At 41.2% G+C, this 18,658-nt stretch overlaps 3 protein-coding genes and 1 non-coding gene across 9 annotated transcripts; 1 reads left to right on the top strand and 3 right to left on the bottom strand.

The window, feature by feature from the left end:
* Positions 1-2,688: 2,688 nt before the first annotated feature.
* s1pr5a (sphingosine-1-phosphate receptor 5a) lies at positions 2,689-5,606 on the top strand. The gene is made up of 2 exons (XM_004071825.4): positions 2,689-2,848; positions 3,407-5,606. Exon 2 carries the CDS (start codon positions 3,688-3,690, stop codon positions 4,813-4,815), a length of 1,128 nt encoding a protein of 375 aa, XP_004071873.1. The 5' UTR covers positions 2,689-2,848; positions 3,407-3,687; the 3' UTR covers positions 4,816-5,606.
* A 3,041-nt stretch (positions 5,607-8,647) lies between these two features.
* Positions 8,648-10,723, bottom strand: spc24 (SPC24 component of NDC80 kinetochore complex). 6 transcript variants are annotated; one of them, XM_078951329.1, is made up of 7 exons: positions 10,570-10,622; positions 10,389-10,424; positions 9,980-10,195; positions 9,767-9,911; positions 9,558-9,662; positions 9,066-9,142; positions 8,648-8,842 (listed from the first exon to the last, which is right to left on the bottom strand). In XM_078951329.1, the coding sequence occupies exons 3-7, from the start codon at positions 10,143-10,145 to the stop codon at positions 8,736-8,738; spliced, it is 600 nt and encodes a 199-aa protein (XP_078807455.1). In that variant the 5' UTR covers positions 10,146-10,195; positions 10,389-10,424; positions 10,570-10,622; the 3' UTR covers positions 8,648-8,735. The 6 variants fall into 6 exon arrangements, with proteins under 6 accessions (XP_078807455.1, XP_078807459.1, XP_004071876.1 ...); XM_078951333.1 differs by having other exon boundaries at positions 9,980-10,154; XM_004071828.5 differs by lacking the exon at positions 10,389-10,424 and having other exon boundaries at positions 10,570-10,723.
* Positions 10,724-11,597: 874 nt separating this feature from the next.
* kri1 (KRI1 homolog) lies at positions 11,598-17,995 on the bottom strand. Its single transcript, XM_023958006.2, has 18 exons — positions 17,788-17,995; positions 17,591-17,667; positions 17,418-17,520; positions 17,234-17,336; positions 15,995-16,049; positions 15,866-15,915; positions 15,691-15,790; positions 15,543-15,620; positions 15,351-15,463; positions 15,030-15,258; positions 14,786-14,956; positions 14,639-14,714; positions 14,328-14,437; positions 14,081-14,246; positions 13,884-14,014; positions 12,441-12,505; positions 12,279-12,374; positions 11,598-12,196 (listed from the first exon to the last, which is right to left on the bottom strand). Exons 1-18 carry the CDS (start codon positions 17,870-17,872, stop codon positions 11,749-11,751), a joined length of 2,256 nt encoding a protein of 751 aa, XP_023813774.1. The 5' UTR covers positions 17,873-17,995; the 3' UTR covers positions 11,598-11,748.
* Positions 12,586-12,682, bottom strand: LOC111947842 (Z30 small nucleolar RNA). Its single transcript, XR_002873792.1, has one exon. It is a non-coding gene; the product is annotated as a Z30 small nucleolar RNA (small nucleolar RNA).
* Positions 17,996-18,658: the final 663 nt, after the last annotated feature.

Below are 18,658 nucleotides of genomic sequence, written 5' to 3'. Positions count from 1 at the left end.
AGTGATCGAAGACACAAACTGGTGTGGACCAAACAGCCGTGAAAGCAAACTTCCACACACAGTTGTGGTGTACGACGGAGTATTAGGGCCACCAAAAAAAAAAAAAAATTTAGAGCCACCAAAAAAAAAAAAGTAAAATTACGAGATTTTATCTCGTAAATTTAGGAGATAAAAACTCGCAAATTTAGGAGAAAAAAACTCGTAATTTTAGGAGATTACAGTGGAAGTGAGCATGCAGAGCAGCAGGTGAACGCCGTGCAGCAGCAGAGAAGACCGAGTAAACTTTGTTGAACAGGTGAGCTGAATGTTTATTGATAAGGTTCCAAATGTCTGGAAGGTCATTTGTTTGATTTACGATTCATTAAAGTTTTATTTATTGATGGTTGGTTTGCAGGATCTCTGCAGCCCGATGAAGCCATCGGGTGTCCCTGCAGCTGTTCGCTTGAATCCTTTCTTCCTCCACCAAAGACCAGATCTCTACGTCTGTGTGACGCTTCCGTCACACAAAAGGAGGAGCACTTTTTTTTTGGCATTTTCAACGTTCCAAAGCTAATATAAAACACTATTTTCATTCCTCTTTATTGTTTTATGCTGAAACGGGACATTTCATCTGCAGGAGGGGGCGTTTGTAACACTGTTTACTTCCGCATTGGTGTTGGGATGACAGATTCATGACGTAATGAGACAAATGAACTTCAGGATATGTGAATGAAAAGGAGAATAAAGGCTGCAGCAATTGTCTACATCCAAACGTGTCTCTGAGCTCCTTATTTTACATATTAAACTCCGCTTTACTGACACTGAACCCCGGAAAGACGGCTACACGGAAAATAATCTGATTTTGAGTCGCCAAAAGGTTCAGAATCTCTTTGTTTTAAACCTATAATAATCCGGAAATGAAGCTTCACAAAAGGCTCCACATACTTCATCTTCAAGCTAGGCTCCAATAAACGGACAACTTCGGTGTTTTTTCCCTAATCTACGACTTTTTTCTCGTAAATTTATGAGATTTTAAGTCGTAAATTTATGAGATAAAAAGTCGTAAATTTACGAGTTTTTATCTCCTAAATTTACGAGATAAAATCTCGTAATTTTACTTTTTTTGGTGGCTCTAATTCTTTTTTTTTGGTGGCCCTAATACTCCGTCGTAGTGGTGGGGGGGAGCTGCTCCATATATATTTCTCTTTCAGCTTTTCCCATCAGGGGTTGCCACAGTGAACATGGTAAACTTGGTAATGTTTTACGCCGGATGCCCTTCCTGACGCAACCCTCTCAAAGCAACCGGGCTTGGGACCGGCACAGAAGTAGAGAAGGGAACAGGGAGCAGCCCAGATTTGAACCTGGGTTTCACGGACGGAAGGCGCCGCAAACCAGCACGAGCTAAACCGGCTCCCACAGGGGAGCTGCTCCATATATGATAAGAGGAAATGCTAAAAAAAAAAAAAAAAAAACTACCAGGAGACAGTAAAAATGTAACTGCGGGTCCTTAGACTTTTGTGACAAATAGATGAAACCTATTTGTCATTAAAATTCACGGCAATGAGTAAGCTGCAGAACTATGTGTGCTGGCTCATTCTACAGTAAAGAATGACCTCATCTGTGTTTTTCTCAAGGATATCCCTCTCCTTTCGAGGTACAATGAACCTGCTTCCTGTTTAGAGAAGGCCAAGTCCTGTCCTGCGCCCAGCCGGCCCTCGCTTTACGCAATTTCCCTGCTTTGCTGCAGACGTCATGTTTATTTGTGAGTTGCCTGATGAAAAGAAAATTCATAAATCATTGTGGTTTATTGGAATTAGATTAGTAGAAATAGTCTGTAATGTGAGTGTTCTTTTGTCAAATGCCATGCAAAGGGGAAAACTGTCCAAAAAATCAAGTTAAAATATAAAACAGTCTTGTTTTTAATATCAAAAGCTTCTTTTTCACTTACATCAACAAAAGAATAGAGGAAACCCAAACTTATTAGCATGACCATAAAATTCATATAGAAACTGCAGAAAAGAAGCAGCCAGTTTAGTGAGAGGATGAAATACTTTCGTTTGAGCATCTTTTTTAAACACATATGAAAAACAGACACTTTTAGTCTATTGTAATGAAAAAATGAAGAAGTAGAAAACCAGGAAAGGAGAATTCTGTCAAAAAACATGTTTGGTGGTTTTTTCTGAATTTAGAGACATTAACATTCTGAGAACACAACAAAGCAACTTTCAAGTGGTAATTTTAGGAAGGGATAAACAAAAAAAAAGTTTTACTGACTCCACAGTAGAACATTTTTGGATGTTTTTTGTACTTTGAACGCTTAATTTTTTTCCTCCATATCTGTAAAAATAAGCCCTGTGCAATAATTACAGATCAAGTCCAATCTGATCCAGATGCTTGCTGTGACAGCAGAGCCTACTTTCTGCTTTCAAACGAAGTCTTGTTTGACACTGTTCACTTTCTCTCAGTACTCTGTGATTTTTTTTACTACCCATAAATAAGTGAGAGAGTTTTTATGATGGATGAGGTGCACAAAAAGTTGCTTTTTTTATTTTAGTGCAGCAGCAGCCTGACTCCAGATCAAATTCGGACATGAAAACATGTAACTTTCTACGTCTTCCATGAAAATGACGAACAGAAACATCTGCCAAGAACCGATTAAGTCAGAGGGATAAACACAACAACAGTGGGCTGGAGTGAGGGGGGAGGAGAAGGCACCAACAGCGCAGAACAGCCCCCTGCATGTTCAGCCCTGCCCATCCCGAGCTCACCTCACACTTGCGTGCAGCCGCGGTGCGCGCTGATCGCTCCTCTCCTCTTCAGTGTGGATCCCTGCACTTCTGTGGATTCTTTCCCGTGGATTTTCACTCAGGTATGTACAAACCTCGTATCTGTATTTTTTTTAACTTAACTTTAACGTCTTTAGTTTAAGTTTGATCTGCGTGGCGTGAATGTTTTGCGCTAAGGCAGGGAGGTTATTCTCATGTTTCTCTGCCAGAAGCATTGAACCACAGCGGCATTAAAAAAAAAAAACTAATAAAACATCAATGTAAAAACTTAAACACATTTTAAAATCAAATTTAGCCGGGGCCCTAATTATACTCTGATTGTGAAGGAAGTTTTGGTCACAAATCGTTTTGCGCAATTACGCACAGACGTCTGAGCTTTTGACACAACTTTCACAATTTTGATATATAAGACTGTCTTTAGATTTTACAATAAACAATAAAAATTAAAAAAGATTGTTCGCATTATCGATCTTCTCTTTATTTATTACACCCAATTTTCTAAAAATAAAATAAAATATCAATATAAATACATTTCTGTTTTTCTTAATTTTTTTGGACACAAAATGTTTTTGTTGTATCACAATGACTGTGGCTTGTATTTGCTAATAAGTATTAACCTCCTTCTCTTTTGTTTCTTGCAGCCTGTCCTTCACCTCCTCCTAGTGTCTGTACTAGGCAATAAAAATACAAAGATCTAGACAGGAAAATTCTGAAACCGCAGGAAATCCTTTCTGATTGAATCAAAAGGAAAGTGTTTTTCCTTCGGCTTCTGTGCCAGTCGAGACAGAGGAATGCCCAACCACAAGACTTTTTAAGCCTTCTGCCTGATTAACTGTGAACGTCAGGTGAAGGTGCCGACAGGAGTCTTCTTCGTGCTGCTCACCCTTCTTCAGCTCCATCTGCTGTGCCTCAATCTGCAGGAATGGTTTCCAGATTCAGCCAGTATCTCAGAAACGCCGTCATCAGCGAGCACTACAACTACACCGGCAAACTAAAGGAGGACAAGTACAAGGAGGGACTCAAACCTGAAGCCATCGCTTTCCTGCTGGTCTGCCTGCTCATTGTGGTAGAAAATGCCATCGTGCTTGTGGCCCTCTGGAAGAACAAGAAGTTCCATGTGCCCATGTACTACTTGCTGGGCAATTTGACTCTCTCTGACATGCTGGCAGGCCTGACCTACATGGCGAACATTATGACGTCTGGACACATCACCTTAAAAATGACCCCCATTCTATATTTCCTTCGAGAGGGTGGTGTGTTCATCACGTTGGCTGCGTCTGTGATCAGCCTGCTGGCCATCGCCATAGAGCGCCATGTCACCATGGTGAGGATGAAGCCGTACCAGGGGGACAAACAGGGCCGGATGTGCGCCCTCATTGTTGGCAGCTGGATGCTTTCTGTGTTCCTGGGCATCCTGCCTGTTCTGGGGTGGAACTGCATCGGGCGGCTGGAGCAGTGCTCCACCGTTCTTCCACTCTACGCCAAAAGCTACATCCTCTTTTGCATCACTGTCTTCAGCGCCATCCTCATGTCCATCATTGTGCTCTATGTTCGTATCTTCCGCATCGTCAAGTCTAACACCCAGCGCCTGGCCTCTGTCCCGCAGCGGAAAGGATTCTACAGGAGGTCGCAGAAGTATATGGCACTGCTGAAAACAGTCACCATCGTCCTGGGAGTCTTCATCGCCTGCTGGCTGCCCTTATTCATCCTCTTCCTGTTGGACTTTTCCTGTGCAGTTAAACTCTGCAAAATCCTCTTCAAGGCAGAATACTTCCTGGGAATCGCGTTGATCAACTCCCTGCTCAACCCCATCATCTACACTCTGACCAGCAAGGACATGAGGAAGGCCATCATCAGGCTACTCTGCCAGCCCTGCCTCATCACCGAAAACGGGCAGGTCCGAAAGATCGGGGTGCATTTCCTCGACTGCAGCACCACAAAGATGGAGGGCACCTCACACAGACTGGAAGGACTGGAGACCACAGTGTCCTCGGGTAACTTCACACACTCAGTCATCAAACCTATTTACCCCCAAATTTGCAGGACGTGACAAGCTGGGTCACCTTTGGACTACAAATATGCACTCCAGCTGAGAAACTGAACGTCATGGGACATGAGCAAAAGTTTGGTTTTGCACTTTGAAACAATCCAGATGATCGTCCTTCAAAGACAAATCAGTGTTTGGGACTGGTTGGGAGAAAATCTCATGAAGCATTCATTTGTTTAAACTGTCTTTTGGGAAAAATATCATTTTTAGAGTCTCAGACAAGACCAGTATTATGAAGAGAAAGAATGGTATTTTCCTTCTATAAAGAGGATTGAATGAAGACGTTAGTTTACATGTGCATGTGGGGATAACCCAGGCATTACATGGCCGACTGCTTCTGTAGCATAAACAGTATAATGACACGTTACAAAGAAGACAGATCCACGCCCAGATGTAATGTCTACCATGTGAGTTTCTGGACATCAGAGACCCACTGAAGGTGTCAGATCCTCTGCAGCTTTGGAGGTCCCACATGCAGCTTAGAATGATGAGCGCAGGCTTAAGTTTAGCTGAAAAGGGACCATCGTTAGCAACACTTTATAGAGCCGGGTCGCCTTTTATCCTGTGAAATAAAGTGTTTTCTTGTGAAAAAGCACAGAAGTGTCTCACAAAAAACACGAATGTGCCAGACATCACAGACCATCTCATTCATGTCGATGGTGTGGCCGCCTTTTATATATATATGTAATGTAAAAAAAAAATTAAATATTTTTACTTTGTTTCTTCTGTAAAGTTTTTACATAAGTTATAAAATTTTAAATGAGCACTGAATAAACATATCTGAATGTTTTTTACATTTGTCTCCCCTTTTTCTTGTCGAAACAGCTTCCTGTCTACAAGTTTTTCTTTGGTTTAAAGGTTTTTAGTTCAAAATAACTCAACGGTGTAGACAAAGACTTCGTTAGGAAAATGAAGTCTCTTCATCGGGCATTTGCAGCGTTGTTTGATCTAGCTGCAGCAAGACGATCAAAGGGAAGTTGAGTTAGAAGCAAGTGGCAAAATGCAAAACCACCTGCGAAAACCATTTGTGGGGAAGAAATCAACGAAGCAGCGGAACAGTTTTTCTGCTGACAGTAAGTCAGCCACAGAGATCCCCTGCTCGTGCCCGTTCTAAGCCTCACTGCAGCAGGAAGTCTGCTCTGAGTGACTTCTTTCCATATAGGTGTGTAGATTACTATTTTATATTCAGTAAATTGACAAATGCTCTTCAGGAAGCCGAACATTTTTGATAGTGGAATCAACTTTTACAGTTCCAATTTGTTGCCAAGTCAAAGGCCTGTTTGCTATTTTAAAGATCCCATGACATCTAGATTATTATAAATGACTCTGTTGTGACCCGGAGCCTCCATTACTGCACTGTATGCAGCAAGTTTGCTGAGAGAATGAGATCATCGTCCTCCCTTTCCACTTTACAGCCTGTTCAGTCAGGAACAATAAAAACAGATTGAAAGGATCCACTTCCTGTTTTTTGATCCAGCTACATTTAATTGTTTCTATTGACCCATTGTGATAGGATACTGTATATAAAATGATTGTTCTTTTATTATTTTAAGTCCTTCAGTTTAACTTGATATCTGAGTTTTAATTTACTTATATTTAACATCTTAACCATGTTGATGGACTTTTATTTTGGTAATTATTTGATATCTGCAGCTTGTAAAGAATGCGTTGAAAGTAAGTGGTCTCTGAATATATCCCTTTTTTGTAGAACACCGTTCATCCCTCCATGAACACAAGGTGCTTGGCATTAAAGACTTATGTAAATATAAATTGAAACTATGAGTGATAAAACAAAAAAAAGACGACTATAACATGGTAAGAAACGCTCTGGTTAAAAGGCTGAGAAAGCACTGATAATGAATGCACAAATCATAAACCATAAAAGCCATAAAATATACTGGTATTCAAGAAGCAGAATAATTTATCGAAATGTATTATTTAAAGGCTAAATTCCTTAACTTAAATGCTCAGATATTTTATTGTTAATGTCATGGTCCAGGAACTCCACTAATGATCAGAAACTGAAGAATTTTCAAAGTGAAGCAGCTTTTATTCTGAAATCATAATTTACGTGAATACAAAAAGATTGACCTAAATTTAAAAAACGCACAAAGCCTAAATAAAAGACTGGTTTTTGAAGTAGAAATAAAAACCTCTAATAAAAATTATAAACCTTTTCACTAATGTTCAAATATCAAACAATAACATTGTAGAAAATCAGGACATTTCAGGTTATTGTCTGTCAATCTGAGGGACTTTCCAACAATAATCGGTCATAACTCAGTTTTTAACATGAGTTGAATTATATGAATCTGTTCTCATTTAAAAACACTGAAGGTAAACAGCTTCAGTAACTGTTTTAAACATTTTATCAAGACTTGAAAATTTAAAAAAAAAAAAAACTTTCCAAAGAATGACTTCGATGGTCAAAGTGAAAATATGTTTTTATATCAGGGTTGGTTTAAGAGGTTTTAGGCTAAATGTTTTAAAATACATTAAAATGTTTGAGTCTAAATGCAATATTTCCATGAATGAAAGATTATATTCATACTGACAAAAACAAACAAAATGACTACATAATTGTTAAAAATGATGTAAGCCAACTTATGAACTCTGCCTTTGGTTACACTGGTTTGGAAAATAAACATTCAAATCAGCATTTAGTGAACAATAGTATGGCCTTTGTAAAGCTACAAAGGCTTTAGTAGCTTCAGTTACCCAAGAATTAAAAGATAAAAAGCTCCACAGTGACACCTAATGTCCACTTTGACAATTAAAGGGGGCTTCCATCAAATGAATGGGACAAAAAACATCTTCATGTTAAAATGTGTTCAAACTAATGTGACCAGTGCAGCCACCAAAAAATAAATAAATAAAACATAAACGTATAAATAATTCTTAATTCTTTATTCAACAGTTTAACATTTCCATAGTTGCCATCTTTACTCTGACCGTTTTTAAAAAAATAATACAGAGTTGCCCACACAGCAATGCTACTGAGCCCGTGTCCTGACATTAAGATATAAAAATATATCTTGTTCCCACAGATTAATATCTCATAATTATTGCGTTCGCACGAGTTAATCGTTTCGAGGGAACGGAATTGTATTTCATGCGAACGACATAATAACCTGTGGGAACAAGATATTAATCTGTGGGAACAAGATATATTTTTATATCTTAATGTCAGGACACGGGCTCAGTACAATGCAACTATGGACTAAGAACAAATTCAATGTGTGAAAAAAAGAAAAAGTTGGTAAAGAACACGCAGTGTCTCATAACATCTGCAGACCTGTCCCAGGCAGACCTGTCCCAGGCAGACCTGTCCCAGGCAGACCTGTCCCAGGCAGACCTGCCAGTTACACTAAGCATTGAAGTGTATAGATTTGATTATACAAACAGCTACATAGTTTCTGGGATGAATTAGAATGAATGACGGTAAAAATAAACCTGGAGTTTCTGCCATGTTTATACATCCACCCAAAGCATTTAATTTAAATTTAAAGCTCAAAATAAAAAGAACTCATCCTTAACTTCAGATATAACCTTTTTTACAACAATTACAAAGTAAAAGAGATACTTTTTTGTTGATGATTATTACAGAAAAATAAAAGTTTGATGCTTTATTGTGAACCTAATTATAACTACAAGTGAACCCGGTTTGCTTTGCCCAATTATAGTTCAAGTTATTTCTCAGAGAACGCTCCACTACAGTCATATCCAATTGGATTTAATTAACATAACTTTGACTCGTGCATTTTTTATAGATCAATTTTAAAATACATTACATTCTATCACTATAAAATCCTCTCAGGAAATAAAATTCAAGAAGTCAAAGTAAAATACGTTTTATTGTTAAAACAAATACGAACAAGAAGCTCATCCACAAACAATTAGAAACAAACGAGGTCGTTCTTCTGCTACCACTGCGAACTGACGAAGCCCCACAGCTGGTCACTGATGTCGATGCGCGAGCGCGTGGAGGTGTCGATGTGAATGGGCGTGGCCAGCTCGGCACCATAATGAACTGTGACAGAGAACCCACAGACGTCAGAATCAAAAGAATAAAGATATTTGAGAGATTTCAACAGCAGTGAGTAAACATTCCCAACTGACTGCAGCAAAGAGAGAACAACCTGTGGCTTAATGCCATTATTACCTAATATATATAGGTGAATTGTATGTTTTAAGATAAATCCTGGTGTTTATGGTCATTTTGATGCCTGTAATGCTGGTGGTAATAGGCGTACCTCCTTTTAAAATGTTGGGCTGAGTGTCGTACTCCCACTTGATCTTGGTTACCAGGTAGTACAGCTGAGCCACGTGTCTGGAAAACAGGAACATTAGAAACAGCTTTTATGTAAGGAATTCCCTGCTCCATGAACAAATACAGTTGTGAAAAATTAGCATTAGAATCAGGTCAAAGACAACAGAATAGAAAACTTTTTTAAACTGAGACACAAAAGATGTTCCTTCAGGTTATGTAGAAGCCCCAATGGTGAGAATTTCAATGCGTTCTTAATTTTTTGTTATTTTAAATCACCTTCTGTCTCTATTTTTATTTTCTTCGTACTTCTTTTTTGGTTTGCATAGCAGCTGCACCTCCATGGCTCTAAATATTACATGTTTGTTCCTATAAATGCATATTCAGTTTTTCCACAGTTGTGTTTTGGGGTCTAAAAGACAAACAGACAGACGCACAACAAAGCCCGTTAAATGCAGACTGGCTGTGTGACACTCACACTGCAGACGGGATGACCTCGGTCGTGTCTTCATCCACTTCATTCTGGAGAGTTTCCAGCTCGTTCTCGCTGCTTTTCAGACGCTCCAGCTCATTCTGCAGAAACCTGGAGGAACGTTAGGGGTTCTAATAGACGGGTGGATGTACAGCAGGAATTTAAAATAATCCTAACTTATCAGTGACGTAAAAAAATGAATGATTGAAGGATACTGTATTTCTGAATCGCTCGTCTGGCTCTTAGCCGTGAGCTGGCTCAGCTGCTCCTCCAGGCTCCTCAGCTCCTGGTCCCTGAGATGCTTCTCCTCCTCCATGTCCAGCAGCCTCTGACCGGCATCCTCCTCTATCTGAACAACATCTGGAGACAGGAGGAAGAAAAGTGACACGCTGCCATCTGAGAACACCAAACATCTGCATCATCCTTACCCTTCAAAATCTGCGTCACGATCCTTCTTGTTTCTGTGTGACGATCGAACAGAGCTTGGTGTTCCGCTTTCACCTGCCGCAGAGTCTCGGGCTGGCTGCTGTTGATGAAGGCGACCAGAGCCTCACCAGTCTCCTCCAGGTCCTGGAATTTGTGACCTTGTGCCATCCCAGGAAGCTACGAATCACACCGAGGATGAATGCTGTTCTGTGCAGCTTCTACAGCAGAGGAATAAGCTCAGCCTCTCCGGGAGGTTAAATAACTACCGAATTCCGCAAAAACAAGATGAAAAGAAGTTTCCCGTTTCTAAGCTGTTAAAAAAAAACATTTAACGAGGATGCTTCGTTTAAATTGACACAGTTAATGTTTACTTTACTCAACTTTTAGCTGTAGTAAACACACTTGACTTACTAGACTTAGACGTTAACTTTCTTTGTTTATCTCGAGCTAAAAAGAAAAGTTATTATTCCAATCGGTTATATTTATAAAAACAAAACTCACTAAGGATATTAACACTTCTGGTCAACCAAAATTCGGTGCTGATGATAAAAAAAACTGTGTATTTCTTAAATGAAAAACTGTAAAAACAAACCGCTTGTTTTTCTTCCGCGATTCAAATTCAGACCCCCAGTGCCGCGCGCCCGTTCTTCTCTTCTTCTATGGTGGTTTCATCAAAGCAGCGCCTACACCGCCCCCTGCCGTTCTAGAGGGAAATTGCAATGCAGGGCGCGCGCTGCAACAACTTAAGAGTAAAATTCGTACTACAAAAATAATAGCAAAAGTCACAGTTTTGAAATTGTCAGAGTTGAAAATGAAATTGGGAAAAGTTTGCCAACAAAATCTCAATGGGGCTTTGGGAAATTTTTATTTCAAAACTGTTCTCTGATCTCATTTAGTACCATGAATAATACTAAACAGTGTCTAAAATTGCAACTAAAAGTAAGGCAATGTGTCCTTGATGTATCTTTTTTGTTCTTGTTGCAACAATCCCTCCTGACTTACACTTTAAACCTGTTTATCATTGTTCCACATTTAGAATAACGTGGGTTTGTGGTGGACAGTGTGGGTAGCACATTCCCCAAACCTTCAGACACTCAGCTTCACTACTTCTCCACAATTGTATTTTTGAATTTGCTCGTTTCCGCCATTTAAGGTGGAAACAAAAAATCTTTTCAAAAGTACAACTATTACAGAGAAATATAGGAACAAAAAAATATTTTACTTTTCATGAAATTTAAATGTGGAAACATGGAAAACCTCAAGCGTAAATCAACCATACATGTGGCTTCATTTCCCCCAAATGTAGGTCAAAGCCGTCTGCCTATAGGGAAAGTTTGACCTGTTTGCTAAACTGTAGTGAAGACGGTAGACGTGTGAGGCCACACAGGGTCACAGATTCACACAAACACTGTTTTGATGTGGTTTCCTTTTTATATTCTTGAAAAACGTGGAAAAAAATAAAAATAAAATCACCCACATAAGGCAGGCGGGGGTTATTTTTAGCTGCATAGTGGTGTCAGAAAGTTTCCCGTGTTTCCAGAGGTAAAGACTAAATCGTTGTGGTTTGAACTCTGCAGATGTTTGCGTTTCCACAACAGGAAGAAGTGAAGGAAACAAACGTTTTTCTTGTTCCGTTTTATCAGAGGTATATGATCATTTTGTCTTTATGACACAACAGTTTCATTGAGTTAAAACTCCAAAGGGAAAAAACAGCAAAACAAAAACATGAAGCGGATGTTTCTAAAAGCTGGATGTGCGCAGACGTCTGAGTTCACTCTTTGTGTTTCTGCTTCAGTTTCTTCTCCTGGGTTTTCCGTCTCTGCCGGCCCAGCTGTCTGAAGTACAGTCTTTTGGGGTTCAGGCCGTAAGCCTTCAGCCGCTGCCGACTGAACTCCCGCCCGCCGATCCTCACCCCCACGCCTGCAGACAGGAGGCGGCGGCCTGAGCGCTTCTGCTTCTTCCCGGACCATTTTGGCCTGTCAGTTCTGTTTCTCGCTTGGGTCGGTTGATCCGCCTCCTCTTGTGCTTCCGTCTTTATCTTTTTCTTAGGTATGAGGATCTCCTCCTCCTCCTCCTCTGCGCCGTCCTCTTCCTGCTGAAGGCTCTCCAACGCCTCCTTAGCAGAGTCGTCTTCTGCATTTCCGTGTTCTGCGTTCATCAGGCGATCTCTTCGCTTCTTCCCCACCTTCGTCTTGGCGTCCTCCGCATCTTCATCTTGTCTAAAAATGGATTTGATACAAAAATAGAATAAATACAACAAGTGGGAAGGATTTTCACAAAAGTATAGCAAATTTGACTCACTCTGTATAAACTGAACTCAGGATTTCCTTCTTCTTTCTTTCATTTCCTGCTTTGATTTTATAATTTTTCAAGTCGCTCAATTCCTCCTTTTCCGACCTGAAGAAGAAAAGAAACTGTGGAAAAAGTTTTCGGACCAACAGAGTCAACAACTGAGATCCGCACCTGAACATGCAGGTCTTCTTCAGGGAGCACCAGCGGTTCAGCTCTTTGTCGTTTGCGCTTAAAATCTGCAAAAAGAAGAAGAAGCAGCAGCACTTTATTATTCATCAAAGTCCACTTCAAACCTGCAGCGGCTGCAGAACGGCTGCAGCTCAGAGAGAAGATTAAAGGGAGATCATTCCCTGGTCAGAGCTCTCCCCGGAGGGAAGCAATACCAGATCAGCCCTCACAGCTCATCATGGCAGCGACGTTGGACAAAAAACCCAAACCTTTATGGACAATTTCAGCACAGCTGGAACATCAGTGGTCCATGTTTTTTTTTTTTTTTAGAAACTACCTAATGGGATGCAGCTTTTCTTGATATGATAGGATGTCAGTAAACTAACTGTTTTTCAAAAATTGGTAAATAAGCAGAAAAAGTCTGGATTATATTGTCGGGTATGAATCTAGACACAAAGGGGGGCATAACAGACCCTTCCCTGTAAATGAAAATATCCATTTGTGTTGAATTTTGTCGAGTGAAATATAAAATAAGACAGAACTTTCCTCCAGCAAAGTTTCAATCACATTAAAGTCTTCTGGTGTTTCAACCACCGACTGTCTAAGAGAACCGGAGTGATGGCGTCCATAGAAATTGAAGTTCAGTCGCCATTTTTTTGTGATATAGACGCCGCCATGTGGGAGTCAGACAACATCAGTAAGCAGTGATTGGTCTGAGTCATTCCTTGTTTCTACGGCAACCACTCAGGAGTGAGCTTCTTGGAAATCCACACCACTACCACTTGAAAGCGGGCTCAGGAGAATCTGTCAATCACACGTTCGATGCACGATCACATGCTCTTCCTGAGCCATCTGATTGGCCAGTTTAGAACCTAAAAAACTTGCAAAAAAGAAATAAAATTAAAAAAAAGGGATTATTAAGAACGAGTTAAAAAAAATTGGATTTTGGCTTCAGCAGGTACTTCGTGTTTGGAATGGGGAGTTTCTTAAGTCAGTTTTCATATTCAGTCAATGATATTAGCCCTCTAGTGGTTGTTTGGTGAACTGACTTGGTTGACGTTTGGTGTGAATGTCGAGACGGACCAACATCGCGGTGCCAGAGAATCCTCTGTTATCACACATCAACAATAATCCTTTCAAAATAAAACTTAACGTTTTTTAACAGGAAGAACAGAAAATATATCAGAGAAATAAAAGCTGAAAAAAGGATTTTTCTAATTTTACCGAGTGATGTTTAGAGAAATGAGCCAATGATTTAGATTAAAAACTAAATCAAGCTACTGCTGCGTAATGTCAGTGACACAAATGTACGCTGCTAGCTGCTTTTTATGCTACTACAATTAAAATAATGAATTCTAAGATGTCACACCATCCTTTCATAGACTGTGCAGGACCAGAACCTCAGCAGAACCCTTCACGTGGAGCAGATGGAGCTGCGGTTCTCACCTCCTCTGTGGTCAGACCAAAGTCGTTGGGGACCACCTGTCTGTAGCGAAACCTGCAGGGAAGATCGTCGATGATGTCCTCGTAGTCCAGTTTGTAGTACTCATCCAGGTACTGCTCAAAGGTCTTCTCCTCTGCAGAAACACAAAGGTCAAAGCAGGAAGGACACGACGGCAGACTCCAGCAGGAGCCGTACTCACTGGGATCAAACACCGGCTTCTTCTGAGTCACCACATCTGCAAAGTGGGACTTCTTCCTCTTTTTGCCCATCAATGGCAGATCCTCCTTCTTCATCTTCTTCTTCCTCTCCTTCTTCTTAATCTTCTTGGATGCAGAGTGTTGGCTGGGGTCATAGTCTGCATCCATCTAGAGAGGTTTAGCACCACATCATGAACATGAAACACCACTGCCAACCCATCTCTGCATTCATGAGAACCGCTGACTCACAATGAAGTCTTCGTCATCACAGTGAGGTCCAGACGCCTCCCCGTTGTAGTCTTCCTCTGCATAGTCCTCTTCTTGGTCTTCTCCAGTCCAAGTGTCCCAATTCCAGCGATCTGAGGTAAAAACAAAACATGAATCCGATTTAGAATTGTTTTTTTTTTTTACGTGAGAAACAAAGATTTTCTTTAATCTGAATCACAAACTACAATAAATCAGACACAATTGACTGTAAAACAGCAGTAAAACTATGGAAAGACACACACAAGCACAGCAGGAACCTCTAATTCCAGCATGCTGATCTTGTATTGGTTTACCTTCCATTTCATCATCATCCTCAAACTGCGGCTTCTCTTCTTCCTCCTCGCCGTAGTATTCATCGCCAAAGAATTTCTGCAAATAGACTCTACAGTAACTGAAAGGCTAACAGAGGGATTGGGGTTCCAATCGACTCATCCGCTCACCTGCATGAGCCGATCGTGATGCTTCGGATCAAAGTCTCCCTCCAGGTCCTCCTGGCTGAAAGCCAGCTGCTCGTTTCCCGTCAGCTCCTGCAGCTGCTTCAGCTTCTCCATGATCTCGTTCCTCTTCAGGTTCTTCAGCTGCTTCAGCTGCTCGCGCTTCTGCTCCTTCTCCTGCAACCATCACCATCAGCCAGGAGGTTTGGTTTCAACTCTGGAAAAGACTCCCATCGACTCACTTCCAAACCTTTTGCTTCCTCTCTTTCACTTCCTCTCTCTTGCGCTTCCTGGAGTCGTCCTTGGAGCGCACGGACGTGGCGATGTTCCGAGGATAGGTCTTCACGCGTTCCGAGTCGGGCTCTTCGAAGCGGAAGTTGTAGCTTCTCTCAAAGTCTTCCTGGCGTTCCAGAAAAGACTCGCCCTCCTCCTCAGAGTCGTCCACGTCCTCCTGAACCACCTCATCGTAGGTCGGGATCCTGAAAGCATCCAAATTACATCATTTAAAAAAAAAGGTTCGGACATTTCTCCCAACAAAAACGAAACAGAGGAGCTCTTCTGTGGAACACACCGCTCTTCATCATCATCCTCTTCGTTCAGGTAGCCCTTGTTAAGCACATAGTCTCTGAGGAAGCGCTCCTTCTCCTCCAGCTGCGGGTTGTTCCAGTAGTCTCTTAAGTACTTCTGTCTCCACAGAAAAAGCACAAACATGAGCTGGATAGTCAGAGTCCTCCACGCGTTTCTTCATCCTGATCAAACTCACCATGTCCTTCACCTCCTCTCCCCCCTCCAGCTCTGCCTGGCCTTTCAGCCAATCCACAAAGTCCGCCTCCTCTTCATCCTGAAACAAACGCAGCTCGGTTTTGTTTCAGCCACAGGGAGACGTTCACAGACGGGGCTTCCCATCCGACCTTCTCCTCCTGCGTCTTCATCCTCCTTGTCAGCAGCGTCGACGTTCCTCCTTCCTCATCGTCATCCTCATCGTCGCTGTCCTCAACAAACTTGCGGAAGCTGCGTTCAGAGGTGGACTTCTGTCAATAAAGAGTGAGCAGGAGCGCTGGACGCCTGTAGAAGCTTTCAGCTCACCTGGCTTTCAGCTCCCGCTGCTCCTGGATGTAGCTGGGAGAAGCCGCTCTCTGCGAAGGAGGCGCAGAGAAATATTTATTTACCTCTTTACTCTCTTTAACTCCTGAATCCAAACACTTCAAGTCAAACCTGTCTTCTCTCTGCAGCTTCCTCTTCATCGCTGTCATCATCATCTTCGTATTTCCTGCCAAATGAAAACATTTTTTCTGAATGACCTGTATTCAATGCAAAACCTCACTTTTTTTCTTTAAAATCCTGCAGATAGAGATCCACAAACAGTCTGAAGCAAAGTTCTGGTTCTCAATCTTCTTCATCAAAGAAAAAAGGCAAATCAAGATGGATGTCTGATGTCACAGGAGCTGGCTGAAAACCCCCGCCGTGGCAGACTTTAACATCTGACGGATAAACCCACCTGGTTCATCATTCTCAGAACTGTGAACATAGTGAACATCACTGAAACTCTGTTAAGACGTTGCAGCAGCAGCTGTATCTGCCTCCTCCAGCTCTCACCACATACAGACAAGCATCCTAACCAGCTCTATGTGTGATGGTGAGGTGTGTGGTGGAGGAAATCATCTCCATCCATAACACCACTCCTCAAAGGTGTGCATTCAGAGCAGAACGCCATCAGGGATTCTTCACACCTCATCACAAAGCGCTAAACACACCGGCCAGTGGACCTCAGAGAGACTGCAGCAAATAATACAAAAACATGACCTTTCAGAAATTAAATAAAAAACAATTAAAACATTTGCAGTCTTTTCCAGAAACCAAAACCAACTAACAAAAAAAGAAATGAAATATTGATTTTGGTTTATGAAATGATGAAAAATTAATGCTTTTGTGTTGAGTGATTGGTTGATGTGATTTACACTTCAGGGCCACCGTAGAATTTGGACCCAACTATTGTCTTAGTGGTGGCTCAAAAGACTAAACTGATTTTTGCATCATTTTGTTGATTAACACACAAATCCCAAAACTAAATTCTTGGGATTTGTGATGCAGTGGTAGGGCGGAAGATTGCAGGTTCAATTCCCACCTTGCCTGTCCTTGGGCAAAACACTGAACCCCACCTTGCCTCTGGTGGAAGGTTGGCGCCAGTGTTCGCCAGCGGAGCCGCCACCAGTGTGTGAATGTGTGTGTGACTGTAAAGCGCTTTAGGCCTTCGAGGAAGGTAGAAAAGCGCTGTACAAGTATACGACATGTACCATTTACATTTAATATTGTGTATAGAAACATTATTTACGTTTCACTATTAAAATCCCAACACTGCAGAGTTGTGCGCAGTACTTCCTGTTTACAATCAGACTAAAGGTTTCTGTAGTGTTATTTTGATGAAAAGATGCTGTTTCTTGAACAGGACCTCACCCCTCCTTCTCCAGGATGACTGCCCGCTCATAGTCCTTGAGGAACATGGGTTTCACTGCAGCTTTCTTCGAGGTTGAAGGCTTCTCATCGCTGTGAGAAGTGTCTGAATAAAGAGGAACAAACGTTTCACGAAGGGGCAGAAAAGCCACGAGAAGCTAGCTGCTGCAAACATGTAAACAACCACCTTCAGAGTAGAACTTGGCGTCTTTCTCGTAGATCTTCGGGTCTTTTTTTTTCAGCAGCGACAGGATCCTGTAGAAGTCCCTCTCGACGGTGGGATCCAGCTCCTGCGGGACACAACTTTAGCTCAGTCAGTGCGTTTTAACTCAGCTAGTCTAGAAGACCTCATGTGCTAACCACTTCACTGTTGTCTGAGCTGGACCCCGAAGAGTCCGAGTCTCTCCCGTCGTTTTTGTCCCCAAATCTGTCCTTAACTGTAAAATACAAAACAAAAAGATGTCTTTCTTAAGCGGCAGCAGCCTGAAAAACAACTTTAAAGCTACTTTTCATCACTGGGTCGTTAGCATGTTAGCTAGCTCGTGGTAGACGCTTACGTTTCTGCAGCTCTTCTTTCTGTCGGTATTTGTCATATTTCTGAGCAAACTTTGTGTTAATTTTTAGTTCCCGTTTGCCTGACATTTTAAAAATGGAAAAAGGATAATTATTGAGAAAAATAAACAGACATTAGCGAATAGAAACCATGCCAGCTGCCAAAGGAAGCATGTGTGGGACCCTAATCACGTGGTTTCCGCTAAAGGAAGCAATTGCAGTAAATGTCCTACAGAGGGCGCACGAATCACAGAATTATTTTTATTTGACAGAGAAAAGCTCTTTTTATGATATTAATACCTTTAATTATTTCAATTAGTAGTTTTGTCTGATTTCATTTTTGATAGACTTAAAAAAATATTATAACCCAAGAAATTAATGTTAGATTCCCTGATGCAAAAATCACCACTTAAAGATGTGGGAAAAAAAATTAAAAATGGATAAAGTGTAGATTTACTTTTAATATGTTATGATTAATGTCTGTCAATAAAATGCGTTTATTTATAAGACAATAAAAACAAGCATGTTTACAATAAAAACAATAACTATTTTAAACTAAATGTTCAGTGGTTTCTTTAAAAAAAACAGTCAGTGTTGTGGTCGGTTTGTTGGAATTCACTGATCAAATGTCATTGATTCTCTACTTGGTCTGTGAGTAAAAATGTCAACAGCGTTCCATAAACTCGAACAAACACAGGTATCTGGTCAGTGCTGCATTTCTGCTGCATGTGGGAGGACCTGAGTGGGAGGGACTGTGCCAAATGTGAGACCACATGACGTCATAGCAGTTCAGGCTAAGTGTGGGCTGTTCTGGGATGTTTTTGGAAGTTTCTTCTGGCTCGGTTTCATTATGGACTGACAACAATAAATAATCTG

Source organism: Oryzias latipes, chromosome 8 (assembly GCF_053564925.1).
Source record: "Oryzias latipes strain Hd-rR chromosome 8, Olatipes_Hd-rR_3.1".
Lineage (NCBI taxonomy): Eukaryota > Metazoa > Chordata > Actinopteri > Beloniformes > Adrianichthyidae > Oryzias > Oryzias latipes.
The sequence above is the reverse complement of the archived record's forward strand: the minus strand, read 5'-3'. Positions and strand labels throughout refer to the sequence as shown.

Excerpts from the sequence above, each read along its gene's own strand:
- s1pr5a (XM_004071825.4), top strand. The coding sequence starts at position 3,688 with ATGGTTTCCAGATTCAGCCAGTATCTCAGAAACGCCGTCATCAGCGAG.
- spc24 (XM_004071828.5), bottom strand. The coding sequence starts at position 10,145 with ATGGCACAAGGTCACAAATTCCAGGACCTGGAGGAGACTGGTGAGGCT. Across the intron at positions 9,912-9,979 it reads CGTGACGCAGATTTTGAAGG|ATGTTGTTCAGATAGAGGAG; the intron begins GTAAGGATGATG and ends TCCTGTCTCCAG. Across the intron at positions 8,843-9,065 it reads GCCCAACATTTTAAAAGGAG|TTCATTATGGTGCCGAGCTG; the intron begins GTACGCCTATTA and ends TCTCTGTCACAG.
- kri1 (XM_023958006.2), bottom strand. The coding sequence starts at position 17,872 with ATGTCAGGCAAACGGGAACTAAAAATTAACACAAAGTTTGCTCAGAAA. Across the intron at positions 15,916-15,994 it reads AAGCTGCAGAGAGAAGACAG|AGAGCGGCTTCTCCCAGCTA; the intron begins GTTTGACTTGAA and ends CCTCCTTCGCAG. Across the intron at positions 12,506-13,883 it reads TTGGTCTGACCACAGAGGAG|ATTTTAAGCGCAAACGACAA; the intron begins GTGAGAACCGCA and ends TTCTTTTTGCAG.